Source organism: Pelodiscus sinensis, chromosome 4, assembly GCF_052426305.1.
Source record: "Pelodiscus sinensis isolate ZL-2025 chromosome 4, ASM5242630v1, whole genome shotgun sequence".
NCBI lineage: Eukaryota > Metazoa > Chordata > Testudines > Trionychidae > Pelodiscus > Pelodiscus sinensis.
The window spans coordinates 107,610,980-107,628,459 of record NC_143055.1 but is presented as its reverse complement, the minus strand read 5'-3'; the positions used below and the strand labels follow the sequence as shown (position 1 = coordinate 107,628,459).

The 17,480-nt window shown below is 41.8% G+C and overlaps 1 protein-coding gene across 1 annotated transcript in view; it reads right to left on the bottom strand.

Moving 5' to 3' along the window:
* The window catches only part of COL25A1 (collagen type XXV alpha 1 chain), a 195,579-nt gene that overhangs the window by 25,581 nt on the left and 152,518 nt on the right, over positions 1–17,480 (bottom strand). Inside the window, exons 24-31 of the mRNA XM_075929187.2 lie at positions 14,749–14,793; positions 14,388–14,468; positions 13,386–13,448; positions 11,541–11,591; positions 11,201–11,227; positions 9,619–9,699; positions 7,947–7,982; positions 6,736–6,789 (exon numbers count right to left, since the gene is read on the bottom strand). Of these exons, the coding sequence (XP_075785302.1) occupies positions 6,736–6,789; positions 7,947–7,982; positions 9,619–9,699; positions 11,201–11,227; positions 11,541–11,591; positions 13,386–13,448; positions 14,388–14,468; positions 14,749–14,793 (438 nt within the window). The remainder of the gene's footprint in view (positions 1–6,735; positions 6,790–7,946; positions 7,983–9,618; positions 9,700–11,200; positions 11,228–11,540; positions 11,592–13,385; positions 13,449–14,387; positions 14,469–14,748; positions 14,794–17,480) is intronic.

Below are 17,480 nucleotides of genomic sequence, written 5' to 3'. Positions count from 1 at the left end.
CTCTTCCCGGGACCAGGCTGGCGGCTCCCGGGAGCTTGCCCTGGACCGCAAGAGGCGGGCACCTTCCTGGGCTAGTGCGGACATTGTGGACCTCGTCCACGATCTCCGCACTAGGCACAGGAAAGTGGCCGTCTAGGGCAGGAGAGCTGCCAGCCTGGCCACCCAGGAGCAGGTGTGCATGAAAATCAAGGGGGTCCACTGAGACCCCCGACCCTGAGCCTTGAGCTTACAATGGCCGTCCTGGGTCAGACCAAAGGTCCATCTAGCCCAGTAGCCTGTCTGCCGACAGCGACCAACCCTAGGGACCCTGGAGGGGATGGACCAAAGACAGTGACCAAGCCATTTGTCTCGTGCCATCCCTCTCCAGCCTTCCACAAACTTTGGGCAGGGACACCACTCCTACCCCCTCGCTAAGACTACTCCATGGACCCAACCTCCATGACTTGATCTCACTTCCCTTTAAACTCTGTTCTAGTTGTAGCCTTCACAGCCTCCTGCAGCAAGGAGTTCCACAGGTTAACTCTTTGCTTTGTCAAGAACAACTTTCTCCTACTAGTTTGAAGCCTGCTACCCATTCCTTTCCTTTGGTGTCCTCTAGTCCTTCTTTATGGGAACTCATGAAGAACTTTTCTGAATGCACCCTCTCCACCCAACCCCTGCTTTTAGAGACCTCTATCCTGTCCCCGCTCCATCTCCTCTTTTCTAAGCTGAACAGTCCCAGTCTCTGTAGCCTCTCTTCATCTGGGACCTGTTCCCAACCCCTGATCATGTTAGTTGCCCTCCCTTCTCCCAGCCTTTCTCTTCCCCTCTCCCACCTCCTTTTCCCAGTCTCCCCCAGTTTTGTTCAATAAAGACAGAGTCAATGTTGGAAGAAACGTTATCTTTATTTTGTACATCAATAAGAAGGGGGGCTAGGGAAGGGTAAGTGGAAGGAGGTGAGGGAGGAATGGGATACGAGCCCCCGATGGGGAGGACTGGGCTGGCTCTGCGGGCTTCTGGGGGTGGAAGCTCTCCTGCAGCCCCCCGATTGTCCCCTGTCCCCAGATGGCAGCCTGCGGCAAGTGCAGCCGGGCTGATGGCCGAGTGGTGTGATGTGCCCAGTGTGGGTACTCCGGGCACTCCAAGCCAGGACTGCTTTGCAAGCGGGGCACCCCTTAGAACTGTCTGTCCGGGGTGGGGGTCGGGACCCTTTAAGCGCAGCCCTCGGCTAGCCTGAGACAGCATCTCCACGCTCTAAGTCCTCCTCTGATGCCCTGCCGGCACTGCTTCCGGCCATCCTTAAGCCCTGTTCAGGGTCCACTCAATGTGGACTTGCTAGTTCGAATTAGCAAAACGCTAATTCGAACTAGTTTTTAGTTCTAGACGCGTTAGTTCGAATTAGCTTAGTTCGAATTAACTAATTCGAACTAAGTTAGTTCGAATTAGCGCTGTAGTGTAGACATACCCCAAGTTAGTTAGATAACCATAATGCATAGGAGCCTAATTATGGACCAGAATAATATTGTGCTGGAACCCTTACAAATGGAAAACAAAAACATTATTTATAATTTAAATTTAAGCTTTCTTTTTAAAAAAAGTTTGGCGTGGATACAGAGTTCCTGGTCCTCCACAATTACCAGACAAGACCAGGATGCATTGCAGCAAGGGACTTAATAAACTTAGGAACTTCTTGGTAAGGGAGTTCTTTAGGTGCTACTCAGTACATGGATTTTCATGTTTATGTCCTTACACTTATAGAGTGTATCTTTTAAAGAAGACTTGAGTACTGTAATCCCTAAACAAATATTCTATGGCCCTCAAGACCATTAAACCAAACTGAGTGGCAACATTAGCTACTGTACCTGATTTAGACTACAGTACATGTCTAGATCTTGTATATCACCACATATATTTTAAAAAATGAATCCTCAAGTCATGCAGATCTGTCTCGGATGAGCCACTGTTAAAGCTAATTGGATCCATGCCATACACTAAGCAATGACTTCAATATGGCAGGTCTGAAGTAGTGTTACCACTGCTGTTTGTTAGAAATCCAAACAGACAGAATTCTGGGTTTGCGACTCCTAAGAGGTTTTAGTCAGTATCAAGTATCATCTTTTGTTTTGCTGTACAAGTTTAAGGCAGTGCTAAGGTTGACAGACTCATAGGCTATGTCTAGACTGCAGGCTTCTTTCAAAAGAGGCTCTTTCGAAAGCATCTTTCGAAAGAGCCTCTTTCGAAAGATCGCGTCTAGACTGCAGGCGGATCTTTCGAAAGAGCAATCCGCTTTTTCGAAAGAGAGCACCCAGCGAGTCTGGATGCTCTCTTTCGAGGAAGCCCTATTTACATTGAAGAACGCCTTCTTTCGAAAGAGGAACTTTCGAAAGAAGGCGTTCTTCCTCATGAAACGAGGTTTACCGCCATCGAAAGAAAAGCCGCGTTCTTTCGAAATAATTTCGAAAGAACGCGGCTTGAGTCTGGACGCAGGGGAAGTTTTTTCGGGAAAAGACTACTTTTCCCGAAAAAACCCCTGAGTCTGGACACAGCCATTCTATTTAGACTGAAATTGATAGGAAAGTTCCTGTGGATTTTCAGTTGGAAAAAGCTCGGTGACATTTAAAAGCTTCCCTGATTTTGAGGAGACCTCCTCAACTCCTTTAAAATCCCTTTTCCTCAGGGGCAAGACTCAGCAGCGATAAATATGGAGCACTGAGCTTTTTGATATTGTGCATGTACACAATCAAATCATACTGTCTTCTTCTTTCTTCATTTTCTCCATCATTCTAGGCACACGAGACCATGACACTGACCAAAATCCTTTTCTATGAAACACGCAGAATGCAGGAGGTCTTACTAGTTTCTTCCTGATCTGTGATTGCAAAATACCCATTGCCCTGGATTCCTCTGTTTGGGTACGTCTAAACTACATGGCTCCGTCGACGGAGCCATGTAGATTTGTTTGTTTGGCAAAGTCAAATGAAGCCGCGATTTAAATGATTGCGGCTTCATTTAAATTTACATGGCTGCCGCACTTAGCCGACAAACAGCTGATCAGCTGTTTGTCCGCTCAGCGCGCTAGTCTGGACGCTCCCCTACCGACATCAAAGCCCTTTGTCGGCAGCCCCGGTAAACCTCATCCCACGAGGAATAACGGGGCTGCCGACAAAGGGCTTTGATGTCGGCAGGGGAGTGTCCAGACTAGCGCGCTGAGCGGACAAACAGCTGATCAGCTGTTTGTTGGCTCAGCGCGGCAGCCATGTAAATTTAAATGAAGTCGCGATCATTTAAATCGTGGCTTCATTTGACTTTGCCTATGTGTCTAATCTACATGCCTCTGACGACAGAGGCATGTAGCCTAGACACAGCCTTAGTGAATATCAGAAGCATCTCCTACAACCTAAGCAGATGAATATGTGGTCAGAATCATTTGAAAATTTCACTTCAAATTTTCCCTTTTGTACAGCTCTGTGGCTGCAGAGATTCACAAATAAAATATTGTGTTATATAAAGTGCCTAAAAAACAAGTGAGTGAAATGACAAGTAACTCTTGAAGTCTCAGAGGAGTAGCAGTGTTAGTCTGAATCTGCAAGAACAATGAGAAGTCCTTTGACACCTTATAGACTAACAGATTTATTGGAGCATAAGCTTTCGTGGACAAAGACCCACTTCGTCAGACGCATGTAGTGGAAACTCCAAAGGCAGGTATAAATATACAGGCATAAGAAAAGAGTTTCAATCAAGAGTAAGGCTAGATATAATGAGGTCAATTCAGTCTACACAAGAGATCCTCTTCCTGGACACTATAGTGCAAATAAATGATGGTCACCTAAACATCACCCTATACTGAAAACCTACGGACCGCTATGCCTACCTACATGCCTCTAGCTTCCATCCTCGACACACCACACGATCTATCGTTTACAGCCAAGCACTAAGGTTTAACCTTAGTGCATTTGCTGCAACCTTTCAGACAGAGACAAGCACCTACAAGATCTACACCAAGCATTCTTGAAACTACTGAGGAAGTGAGGAAACAGATCAACAGAGCTAGACGTGTACCCAGAAGTCTCCTGCTACAAGACAGACCCACCAAAGAAAATAACAGAACATCACTGGCCATCACCTACAGTCCTCAGCTAAAACCTCTCCACACATCATCAGCGATCTACAACCCGTCCTGGACAATGATCCCCCACTCTCACAAACCTTGGAAGGTAGGCCAGTCCTCACCCACAGACAATCCGCCAACCTGAAGCACATTCTCACCAGCAACTATACACCGCACCACAGTAACTCTAACTCTGGAACCAATCCCTGCAATAAACCTTGGTGCCGACTCTGCCCACATATCTACACCAGCGACATCATCACAGGACCTAACCACATCAGCCATACCATTACGGGCTCATTCGCCTGCACATCTACCAATGTAATATATGCCATCATGTGCCAGCAATGCCCCTCTGCCATATACATTGGCTAAACTAGACAGTCCCTACATAAAAGAATAAACAGACACAAATCAGATATCAGGAGCCTGGCAATACACAACCTGTAGGATTACACTTCAATCTCCCTGGACACACAGTAGCAGATTTAAAAGTAGCCATCCTGTAACAAAAAAACTTCAAGAGCAGACTTCAAAGAGAAACCGCAGAGCTACAGTTCACCTGCAAATTTGATACTATCATTTTAGGATTAAACAAAGACTGTGAATGGCTAGCCAACTACAAAAGCAGTTTCTCCTCTCCTGGTATTCACACCTCCACATCAGCTGGTAGAAGTGGGCCTCATCCTCCCTGACTGAATTGACCTCGTTATCTCTAGCCTTACTCTTGACTGGTACCCTTTTCTTATGCCTGTATATTTACACCTGCCTCTGGAATTTCCACCACATGCATCTGACGAAGTGGGTCTTTGCCCATGAAAGCTTAAGCTCCAATAAATCTGTTAGTCTATAAGGTGCCACAGGACTTCTCGTAACTCTTGAAGTAAATACTAAATTTGTTTTGTTCCAATTCCAGACTTCTTATTGGTAGTTATTGTTTGTAATGTGGTCATTGATGTAGTATGGCAAGAAGAAATGGTCACTCACACTGTCCAGGAATGCTCTTTGAGGTGCATGTTCCTAGAGGTGTGCCATTTTATGTGCGCTAGCAGTGTCTGTCTGGCATGTGCTTGAATGCTTTCCAGCCTCATCCCCTGCACCATTATTATACACCACTATGTGGGCAAACTATATTCAGTGCATTCTCTAGTGTGAAGCTCTGTAGCACAGAACTCCAAAGCAGCGGGGAAGGAAGGTGGGTAGTGGAGCAACTGTAGGGGACACACAACTTGAAGAACTGCAGTTACTGCACAGGCTGAGTAACCATTTCTTCTTCAAGTAATGCCCCTACAAGTGCTCCACTCTATGTGACTACTGAGCAGTTCCCCTGAAGGTAGAGGGGGCTTCAATGTCAAGTCCACTATAGAAGAAAGAACAGTGGTGTCAAATGCAACATTAGAAGCTGAGTCGTGACTTATTGTGTAGTGTTCTGTGAATGAAGATTTGTAGCAAGACTTAATTTAGTCAGATATTCACGTAGCAAGTCTTTCATTTGAGACTGCAGACCCATTCAATCTATCTGGGAGAAAGACAAACAATTCGGGAGTCTTTCAGAGGTTAGTCTAACCAGACAGGGTGTCAGGGATGTGCAGTAGTTCCTCTTTTTTTACCTAGGTGAGGGTTAGTATAGAAGACTGGAAGATGAATGGGTTGGTTAATATGGAATTCAGAGGAAACTTTAGGTAAAACTTTGGGGTAGGGTCACAATGTGGCCTTGTCCTTAACAATACTATGAAAGAGGGACATGCCATAATGGCCTGTATTTCCCCAATTCACTGTACCAGCGTGGAGGCTATCAGGAATGGCGTTTTTAAATTGAGAAGTGAGTAGATATCCATCAGTTCAAATGGTGGTTTCCTAAGGCATTTAAGCACCAGACTGAGATTCCAAACCAGAGTAGGATTTCCAAGCAGCACTGAGGTCATTGGTGGAACATGTCCGAGGACACACAAACAGACAAATCTTGTCCCATTTTGAGAGAATGTGTAGTGAGTAGATTTCTCTGCTGTGCAATAGTACTCTTTTTACCTTTTCTGAGCAAGTTGTATCTATCCTGTGAACCCTCTACCCACTATGAAGCACCTTGAGAGTTGGGTGAAGGATCTTTGTGCTTTCTTGGGAGAGGAAATGAGGTATGACATGGAGAGTGGTTGATGAGCAAATGGCAGTGTATTAGGATGACTCTGGATGTGTCTTTTATTTTAAGCAGCCCTCCACCACCAATGTTCCTTTGTGCCCCCTACAGACTGAAGACCTTTGCTTTAGGTCATACCCTCAGCAATGCCTGTGCAGGTATATTGTTGTCAATATCTTTGCCCTGTTTTAACTGAGTGGAAGTCAGTAAACAATTCTGCTGTGCTGAAGAAGGACTAGCATATAGCTCCTTCCCTCTCATCTCTGTTAGTGCAGCAGGGCTAACTGGGATGGGAGACAATAAACACTTATTTGAATAACTAAATTAAGCAGCTATGACTAAATACTTAGATCAGGATGAGTAAGAATGTGCTAATTTTACATTTTTCAGTTTAAAAATGCACTTTAAACTACATAAGAAAGTCTGACCCTTAAATAGACGAGGTATTATTTTGCTCAATTACATTTGTTGATCTTTTCTTCATAAGGAGAAATATCGATGAATGTATACTTACTCTATCTCCTTTAGGACCTGCTGGGCCATGTGGACCAATTGGACCATCCAGACCCTAAAAGATTAAACAAACAAGTAATGAAAAACAAATGCCCTGAAATCTTCTAGCAGTTCTTAACTTCAGGTTTATTCTAGTCAGGAACTGTCTTAGAATCAGTTCAGCTCCCACTGGTTGAAAATATGGTCTGGGATTTTCAAATCTTAATTATAATGAGAACCAGGCATCCAAATCCACTAGGTGGTTTGAAAATCCCATCTGTAAACTATTAGCTGTGATGTAGCTCATCTTTCATCTAATTGGTTTGTACTTTATTGCTTTAAGTGAAGAGATTTATGGAGGTTTTAAAATGTAGAGTGAATTTCTGCCACTAGGAGTTAAGGGTTATACTAAGGGTTGTGTAGATTAAATATAAGAGGCCATAATGATGAACGACAGGCTTAACAAAGCCTTTAAATACACCACTATGTTGTTCTTTCACTTTTCCCCTTCCTTCTTCATCATTATAAATGCCATAGAAGTTAACATTTGTTTTAAATATCAGAAGGCTCAAGGTAGAATTGTAGTAGTTTTGCACCAGTCACAGACTCCCTATTATCTAATCTTGTGAAATTAGTACAAAACCCATCAGGGCTTCAGATTATATATGGAACTCTAATCTTACCAAGTAGAATGAGCACTAGTGAAACCACTGCTTTTAAAAAAAAATTGGTTTCTAAGATCAGAATTGATGCTCGAAGCATTGCATGGTTTGCATCGCTGAAGTCAGAGGGAAAAGTGCAAGCAAAAGACAGGAAAAGGGAGATATACAGTATGCTTCAAGTGGCAGTTCTCTTTACTTGGAACTTGACAAAGCTACAATTTCCAAAGCCAATGTAAACCAAGGATGAACATAAAGCTCAGAAAGAAGTTAAGTATACTTGGATACACTGAGCTTTGTTCCCATTTTAACAGGTTTTCCTATACAGCTATACAAACTAGGCCAGTTCCAACCTAAATTTTTAATATATTTTTAGGATCCAGAGCTCCAAAAAATCCGGCACTAACTGCTCCCCTCTGGTAACCTGTACCAAGACTTTCTCCAGATTCAACATCATGTAAGTTGCTTTATAAATTTTGCCTCAGTCCATTTCAGCCACATATAAACGAGGCAAGTAAGACCACCGTGAAACACACAGACTCAGTAGCATGGCACAGGAATGCAAGGGACTCACCCGGGGTCCTGGCTTTCCGTCTAAGCCAGATGCTCCCTGTATGATTAGGTGGAAGCATGGATGATGGGTATAACATGAATGACAAGAATGTGATATTAGTAAATGGTGTTGATGAATAAACATAACTTAAACACAGAATATAAGCAGTTACAGGGTTCTGGAATGAGGATCACATTTCTACAACATGTTAGTTAAAAATTACATATAACACTAAGAGCCTGATTCTGATTTCAGTTACAGTGGTTTTAGATCGATGTAACCATATTGTTGTAATTAATAGATCTAATGGAATTACTTCTGATTTACACCAGTGTGCCAGAGATCAGAATGAGACTCTAGATTTATTAGTGCTACAAACATCAGACATTATGGTGTTTCTTGTGCTTTAATGTACAAATACTCAATTTATACATTAACTAGTAAGTTGTCTAATGTGAATTATAAAATAATGACAATACTGACTACTCTACTTTGCAATATAATTAAAATATACATTTTAACAATAATAAGTGTTTAAGATGAAGAAAATTGTGTTACATCACCAACAAAATCTTGGCACCCATTACAATGGTTTTATTCATTTTTCAGGAGCCCAAGAGACAATGAAGTTTCCTGGGTTTTTCTTTTTTTCCAGCAAATTACAATTGTAGCCAGTGTTCATGAACAATGAATTTAATTCCAGGCTGGAAGCACATAGAATGCATTGAACTTTCAGTTTAACATCCTTGGGGACTGGCTGACCCCTGGTGGATTTTATGTGAATAACATAAGACTGGTGTCCTGGAAACTATTTGCTGGATTATCAAAGGGACCTTGTCAACATGAAAGTGGTTAGTTTTATTGAGAGAAATAGAAATCTTGTTGGTAAAGGTGACATTCCTCAGAGTCTCTCTGCAAATCTTTAAAAACTTTTGACCAGACTTTTTTCTGGTCATTTTTAAATGCCGTTGTGTGCAAGAGGGGAAACAGATTGTCTAAGTGGAAAACAATGACATTGACTTTTCACAAAGTGCTCTAAAATGCACAAAGTAAACACACTAAAATATACTATTTTTCTTTTAATCACTTCCAGCTTTGCTGTCTCTTGTGACAAAATTTTCAAATGTAAATGTGATTGTTAAGATCAATCTACGCCAAGTACTTATAATGAGAACTGTTCGGAACAGTCCAAGGCAAAAGTAAAAATATCCAGCACCCCTGACTTCATGGGGAATGTTTTAAAATTCTATGGGCCAATTTCCAAGGTCTTCTCTCAGATTTACTCAGTCCTGACTCAGGCAAACCTGCCACTTTAGTGACACTTCTTCAAGGAGATATCACTGAGGATACATCAAAATTAATACACAACGTGTTTGATAAAACCATGGTTTTAAAGCAAACACCACACAACACTGAAATCACAACATGATTAATGTAATGGGGCTGACAGCATCCTCGTGAGGCCTTTAACACTATCCACTGACACGTGACAAAAAGAAACTGACAGCACTAAGTGTTACAGGATGTGACTCTGGACAATGGCACAGACTCTGGATACAACAAAACAAGGCTGATGTTCTGCTCCAACATGATAGAGATTTAGAAATGCTGTTGAGTAAACCAGAGTTGTTGGTTGAAAGTAGAGAGAAAAGTTTGTGATTTGCACTGAAATGGAATAGGTTTTTTTACTTACTGGAAGACCAAGGGGCCCTCTGTCACCCTTTTGACCTGGTTCACCTTTCAATCCTTTAAGACCATTTAACCCTGGTTCACCCTAAATGTAAAAGTATAAATGCCAATTTTTGGTGCTATAATGGGTATTTAAGCTGGGACAGAAGAGAGCCGGTCTCAGATGTAGCTGCAAATTCCAGTTTGAAATACCAGCATCAGGTACTATCGTATTGACCTGTGCTAAAATATGCAACAGAAAATCTCTGGTCATTTTAAATACAATTGTGTTTAATTGTAATGAAATAAGACATGAAACTCTGCTGTGCAAGACTTTCTTGAATCACTTCTATATAATTATTGAAATATTTGTCTGATGTGGGGTCAGTTGTAATTTTCCTGCTTTTCTTTTTAAGTTTCCTCTATGTCCACACATTTCTGCCACAGACTGATAATTCAAACTAAAGAAAAATCTCAGACAAGAATATTAGAAACTGCATTTTGTTCACATTAGTGATAATTGCAGTAAGATCTGCAGAAAGATGCATTTTGTGTGGAAATACATTCTCTTCCAATACCAAACTGGAATTTGCAATACAGTCTTATGTAAAGATACTTTAAACCTTTAAGCACACATCGTTAAACTGGAAAGTAAGAGGAGGAGTGTGTTGTACTGGGACAATGCATTTTTAGGGTCCATGATTCACTCATCTCACCAAAAATGGTATTTATACTTGAACAAAAGATATTACCTAAAGATTGCAATTATGAAGTTACATAGGCATCACTGTAATAAAATTGTGAAGTGAAAAATGGTGGACCTGGGATATGCGTGAAAACATCTTCATGCCATGTAAAACCACCACCACATGGTGTCTTTACAGAAAACTCAGGGTAGCTAAATGGAATTGCATAGGATTTTCTCTATGCCCAGGACTGTTCCCTATGCCTTGTTCCCATGGTTTCTCTTTGCTATACAAAAACCAAAGCATACAATAATTTAATCAAATTAGAACATGGTTTCTTTTAACCCTCCCAAAATCATCTACATGTTCAGGCCTCTGGGGTGTGTGTGCATGTGCACATGCTATGCAAAGGATGAAGGAGTGCCTGGGGTTGTACTCCAGTGGGGATAGTAGCAAGTGACATGAACTTGTGTTGGAAGGCATAGGAGATGGGAGAGGGAGCAGAGAAAAAGAAGATGTATCTGGAAACAAGTTTATCTCCTCCAGGTACAACACACTTATCCCCTGTGTTCTAAAGTGCAATTTAAGGCAATTGCAAAGCACTAATTAGAATAGTATGAAAATCTCACCAGGAAACAGGAGGATAGATACTTTTAATAGCAGTTCATAATCATCATTATAATAACCTAATCACATTTATGCTCCCGTGAAACACACACAAAAATCATTATATAAATAATTGCAATTAAAAAAAATTTAACTTTTACTTTAAATATCTGCTTAAAGGCTTAGGAGTATCAGAAATATTTAACAAATAAACGAGACAAAGGACACAACATAGCTGCATGCTTCATTATTATTAACAAAGAACATATCATGGCACATTACAGACTTAAAGAATCCAGGCAATTATTTATTTACCTTTGGGCCAGGCAGTCCATGGGGTCCCTGAAAATAAAGATTCAGTCTTTTATTGAAGAAAATAAAGGTTTTGCTGCCTTTTCTAGGTACAAGTTGCACCTGCATTTTTGTTGTCACAAAATAAATTGCGGGTGCCAATATAAGTAGTTGCACCTCTAAGTGCCTCATTGGGGGAACATAACAGGGAAACGTTTATACCCATAATTCCTTTTCCCACTGCCCAAGAACTTTGGGTTAGGATCCAAAATGCATGGCTGTGGCCAACTCTAATAGTCATGTTCTCTCATAGCACTTCACTTAAACAAGCATTACAACAGGGAGTGAGGGAAAAAAGTCTTACCATAGGGCCTGGTGACCCATGAGGTCCTGGTGGTCCTGGCGGCCCTATGATCTACATATAGAAAATGATGTCATTAGCTCATGTAGTGAAGGGAATTCCCCTTGTAAATAGAGGAAGTCAGACTCTTTCTCCAGATCTTCACTAATATCATTTATTAGGGCTGGGGGCGAGGAGATCATTCGAATGTAAGGCTTAATCCTAATGCTGAACTCAGTACAACAGCGGCGAGGAGTCCTGTGGCACCTTATAGACTAACTGAAGTGTTGGAGCATAAGCTTTCGTGGGCAAAGACCCACTTCGTCAGATGCATGTGACGAAGTGGATCTTTGCCCACGAAAGCTTATGCTCCAACACTTCAGTTAGTCTATAAGGTGCCACAGGACTCCCCGCCGCTTTCGCAGATTCAGACTAACACGGCTACCCCTCTGATACTCAGTACAACAGGTAATCAGGTTATTCAGCTTTCAGCATGTGCTTGTTACAGGCTGGTTTACTTTACTGATCTCACCAAATTCAGAAAGAAGAATTTAATTCCAATGTTTATAATATTTAACACCACTTCTCACACTTGGCTGAATCCAGATAGGGTTGTGACAGCAGCATGGAGCCACTGCAGGGCTGCCAAGTGGCACAACCAGCACAAATGGCTTTTCTAGCCAAACCTCTGAGGTTAAGCGCGGTGTCGACAAAGTAGGTTTTAAAATCTAAAACAGGATGAGGAGAGAAAAGTTGACAATGGCTGGTGGGAATCTTCTGGGAATGGAGAGGAGCAGTGACACCTCCACCAAGAGAAGAAGATGAGGATGAAAGCCAAGGCTGTTTTCTCTAGGGGAAAAGGCTTTTACAAAAGCACAGTTGTTCAGCAAATCTGTGCTGAGATATTTTGAGTTCCACACACACATCATGTTGGAAAGTAACTAACTGATTTTTCCCTTAAGAGCTAGAGTGAGATATTTATACTCTGTTGTGAGAGATGGTACCTAGAGTTGCTAGGTTAGGGAGCCAGCAACTCTTGAATTCTTATCCTAGCTCTAACATTTGACTCCTTTTTGTCTTGGGCAAGAAATTAACCTTTTTTTGCTTCAGTCTCATGATCTATAAAATTGAGCCAACAGTGTGTACCTACATCACAGGAGCCTCATGAGGTTTGCATTTCTATTTGCAAAATGTTTTTAAGAATCACATATATGTCTGGTACTGCAAACACTTACTTATGTGAGCAATCCTGAATATACCCTTGGGACTAGTAATGCCAGTAAAGATGCACCTATGCATAACTATTACCAAGGTCAGGCCCAAAATCATTAAGGACTGGATACAATGCTTAACAAAATCAATGGGAGTCCTTTACGTGACTTCAGTGGGCTTTGTATTGGGGCTTACCATCATTATAGCCCTTTGAAAATCTAATTTTCATCCTTCCCTCTGAGATAGTCTCTGTACAAACTTGACAGATAGATAAACAGATTGCTGAGGCAGGAAATTCCCATTAATCTTATCTCTCTCTGATTCAACACAAGAAGGCTGCCAGTGGCTTATGCACGGGGGCTAGATGCTTATGTAGTTTTTAACTGTATAGCTTATGTCTAAATTAGCAAACTAGTGAACTGCTTTCCAAATAGACCCATTGTTCTCAAATTATTGTCCAACAGGCGTCTACCTTGTCCACCCTAGTTGATCACAGAGTGAAACATTTTGAAAACCCAAGAGTAGGAAATTAGGGAGGTTGGTAGGAGAGATCATCCACGAAGGTCCCTCCTGCTCTAATATGAAATGTTCCTCAGAATGAAAAGGTGGAGAACCAATGCTATAATGAACACATCCCAACAGCATGGCAAGACTTACAGAAGGACCCTGAGGACCAGGCAAACCGACATCTCCTTTTTCTCCTTTCATACCATTGGCTCCCTAAAAATAATTATAAAATGTTATTAAACAATTCCTGTTTTACTAACATTGACTTCACTCTCGAGAAAAGAACATTTCTGTAATTAAATATTTATGTTTTTCATAATAAAAGTATTACTTATAATGGAATTGTATCTCCAGCTGTCATGACTTTCATACTTGACAACATGTATTATAAATGTATGTTTATATTGCAAAACCCCATGATAATAGCTAGTAAGCACTACACCATTAAACAATTACAGATATTAATTTTAATATCCATGGTTAAATATATGAAGAGCAGACAGCAACACATTTATTAAAAGCTCTTGTAATTAAACTGATTTCATTATATATTCTGTATGTGAGTGTGTGTAGGCATACACTTACTATCTCTCTCACTCTCTCTCTCTAAATATATATATATATAGTCTCTCTCCATATGTAGATATACACCCCACACACAAATACATGGCGTATGTGTATAAAACCATTTTGTAAATACAGAACAGATTTTTCAGAAGTGTTTATGAAATTTTTTCCTTCCAGAGTATGAGTCATTCACTGAGGGTCCTGGTAGCGAGATATCTCTCTTTCTTTTATAATCAAGCAGCTCATTTTTCCTGAACCTTACCACATTTATTTTTGTCAAAGCACTGATGTGATTGATGACTAGGGCAGTGGACAAGAACATTTGTTCAACATACCAGCTAATCTCCGTCTTTCCAAAGTGAAATTTTATTTCTCCATATATAGAATGAAAAGCTCTGGCAAACAGCCTTTTGGTCTATTGTTCATGCTTTTTCCTACACTAGAAATGGAATAACTAGCACTTTCGTTTTATGGTTTTTGCTACTTTGGCAACTTACAAACATTTGAGAATTATCAAATGTGGAAGATATCATTGAAAAATTCAAATTAGCTTTCATCTAAATAAAATTTATTTTGCATACTTACCGGTAATCCTGGGAGACCAATTCCTCCCTTTTCTCCTGGCATGCCAGATTCACCCACATCCCCTTTCGAGCCTTTAGGACCCTGAAAAATAATCTTTTTGTCATGAAAAAGACTTGTACAATGCTCACACGTCAATAAAATCCTAGATGTGTTCAAGGATAAACCGGTACAACGCAGAGTGACCTTTTGTCTCTTAATTAGCATCACTGTATATCATCACTGCATAATATGCGATCGCTTAATGTGCCATGTCATATGATTATGAATTCTAAGCCCATCCTATCCATGACGTACAATGTTTTTTCTAAAAAAAGCCATAATTGTTGATAGGGTCTGGCACTAGGTGAAGTACTTGGTATACCTGCTCCCCTTCGGCTCCTGGAGTTCCTGGGGACCCTGGTTCACCCTGTAAAACATAAGGTGGAATAGTGTTATTTTCTCTTAATACTGCATTTATTGGTGATATTATGCTGTGCTAAATTATGTTGGTCAGTATCTCCCCTCCCCCCACTTCACACCTTATCCATGTACAGCAGCCCAATTAATGATACAACCCCATATTAACACTGAAGAGAATATGAGAGAGAGATGCCATCTGGTTAAACATGTGGAAGTTTATCTGTTATGGTATGTACATACATAGAATATTTACAATGAGCTCGGCCATGCAGCTATAAAATGACTGCACATTGGCTGCCTTACATGGGAGAAAAATGCCATCATCCTCCCAAAAAACATCTACTCTGCACCATTAGGGTCAAATGGGAGTTTGTCACTGACGTCGTGAACATAACATTAAGCCTCTGGTCAATGGTTTACGATGTTCAACACCATTACTGACAATTTGGGTGAATAAATATGGACCCCTCGAACCCTTTACATTTTCTTCCCTGGCTAATTTGACCATGTTATTCAACCAGGGAAGACCCTCCCTGCCCCACCAGAATGTGGGAGGATTCCTTGATTCCTGAATGTCCTTCCCAAGGGAGAAGGTGATACATAGGAGAGTAAGGGTGGGACCTTTGGTTCCGACCTCTGAAAGTCTGAATTCTGCTTTACCTGGCTCTTTTAAAGGGGAAAGTTTCCTTTTTTTGACAAGGGAGCAACCTCTTCATCTGTACCCCAGATTTTCAGAACCCCATCCCTGAGTGGGAGCTGCAGTTTCTTTGGGCTGCATAAATCCTGCTGAAATGACTTTCTATGACCTGACATATACTGTCCATTGCCAGTTTGTGAAAAGCAGTTTGACACTATTTTCTCACAAATTGCTTGCACTGACTCACACCTATTTTGGCATGTGATGAAAAACCTTTATATGAAAGAACAGTTTTAGATAAACCAAAAGTGATACATTTTTCCTGTGATATCATGGGATGTGATGCATCATACACTTAAACTAAATGACTTTGTTTCCACTGTGGGCTGCACAAAAGGGTATTTGCTCTTCACAAGAACTCATAATCACCAAGAAACTTTGTTGTTATGCAAACAAGATTTCCTCGAGGCTACATGATATGATAAGCTCTTATGAACTCTGATAATTATCTCTTAATTAATTAGTTAGCTATCCTACATTAGCTTAGGGAGTGATTCACTATTCATTCATCATATTCTGATTAAGAAAACCCATTTTAAGTCCAGGCAATGAATGAGTTAGACTGTAAAAACAGAGTACAATCTGGAGGTGATGGGGTGTACCAGGCCCCACACTGTGAAAGCTGAGCCTATCAGGCTCACCTGGCTGAAGAAGCCCTGCTCTCGCAGCCTTGCTGGGCATGCTCAGACTATAGCCCAGGTATAAAAGCCTGGAGAGTGGCTGACTGCTGAGGAGGAAGGATGTACTGCCTGAGCTCCTGCAGGCGAGCCGCCTGAGAGATCAGACCAGGAGACCAGCCAGCGGGAACCAGCCAGGGAGGCTTCCATCGTGGAGGAGGAGCAGCAGACGGATGCAGCAGCAGAGGCCAGTCAGCAGAGACCGGACACAGAAGGGCCCGGATCAAAGGATGCCGACGGGGAAGACGCTAGGAAGTAGCCCAGGGTGGAGAATTGCAGTCCCGAGAAGCTTAGCGTGTTTTAGGCGGACTACCTGCTGAGCTAGTGACAGGACATGCCCATCACTGACAGGGCCCTGGGCTGGGACCTGGTGGAGAGGGAGGGCCTCTAGACTCTGGCCTCTAGGCTGCATTGCCCTGGTGAAGGGGGAATTGCTAGAGACTCTGGCCGCTAGGCCACATTGCCCTGGGGAAGAGGAGCTCCAGGGTATAGCTGTGTCGGGGTTGCAGAGTGGCCCAAGGGCTCAACAGTGCCCCCCTGGGCAAGGGACAAGGGAACTACCCTGCGACACTGGACAATGAATAGCATACAGCTCCTATATGCTGCATCATACTAAATGTGTGCATCATACAACAAAATAATCTATCAGAATTTGATCAAATTTTGAACTGAACTGCAATTAATAAATGTTATGTAATTAGACATCTTTTATATTAAAAATGCATAGACCAAAAAAGAGAGAGCAAGGTACTCTGTTCCATTTTGTGTAGGTTTGCTGGAATGAAAGAGGAAACTCCCACCCACCCCCTTGCCTATCGCTATATCCCTGCAAATACAAGTCAGAATAAGGTTTTAGTTCTCTTAAGTGCCATATACGATGCTGGCTTAATGGGCCTAATGGTGCTCCACACCACCTAAGTGATGGATCAGTTGGCTTTGGGTGGTAGTCAGGGGAGTAGAATACAATGCTTCTTTTTGGAGCAGCAGTATAGGGTGCTGCAGGATGCAGTGATTTTCTCTGTCGGACGTGTGTGTATATATGTTACAAAAGCTGCATTAATATGTCCCCATATTTTGGCAGGCATTTCAATGGATAGTCCCATTACAGACTATTCCTGCTAGCCAAGAATGTGAACACTCTGGATGTTGATGTGTGCGTGGAAACCACTGTCTGGTGAAGCCGCTACTTTGAAAAATATGTGAATTACCCTCTCTGACCACAAGGCCATAGCCTTCTCCCCAGCAGAACATCTACAGATCAACCTCAGTGCAGATTTGGGCACAGTGGCTGAGCACGGGCGATTTTCTATTGGGCTCTTA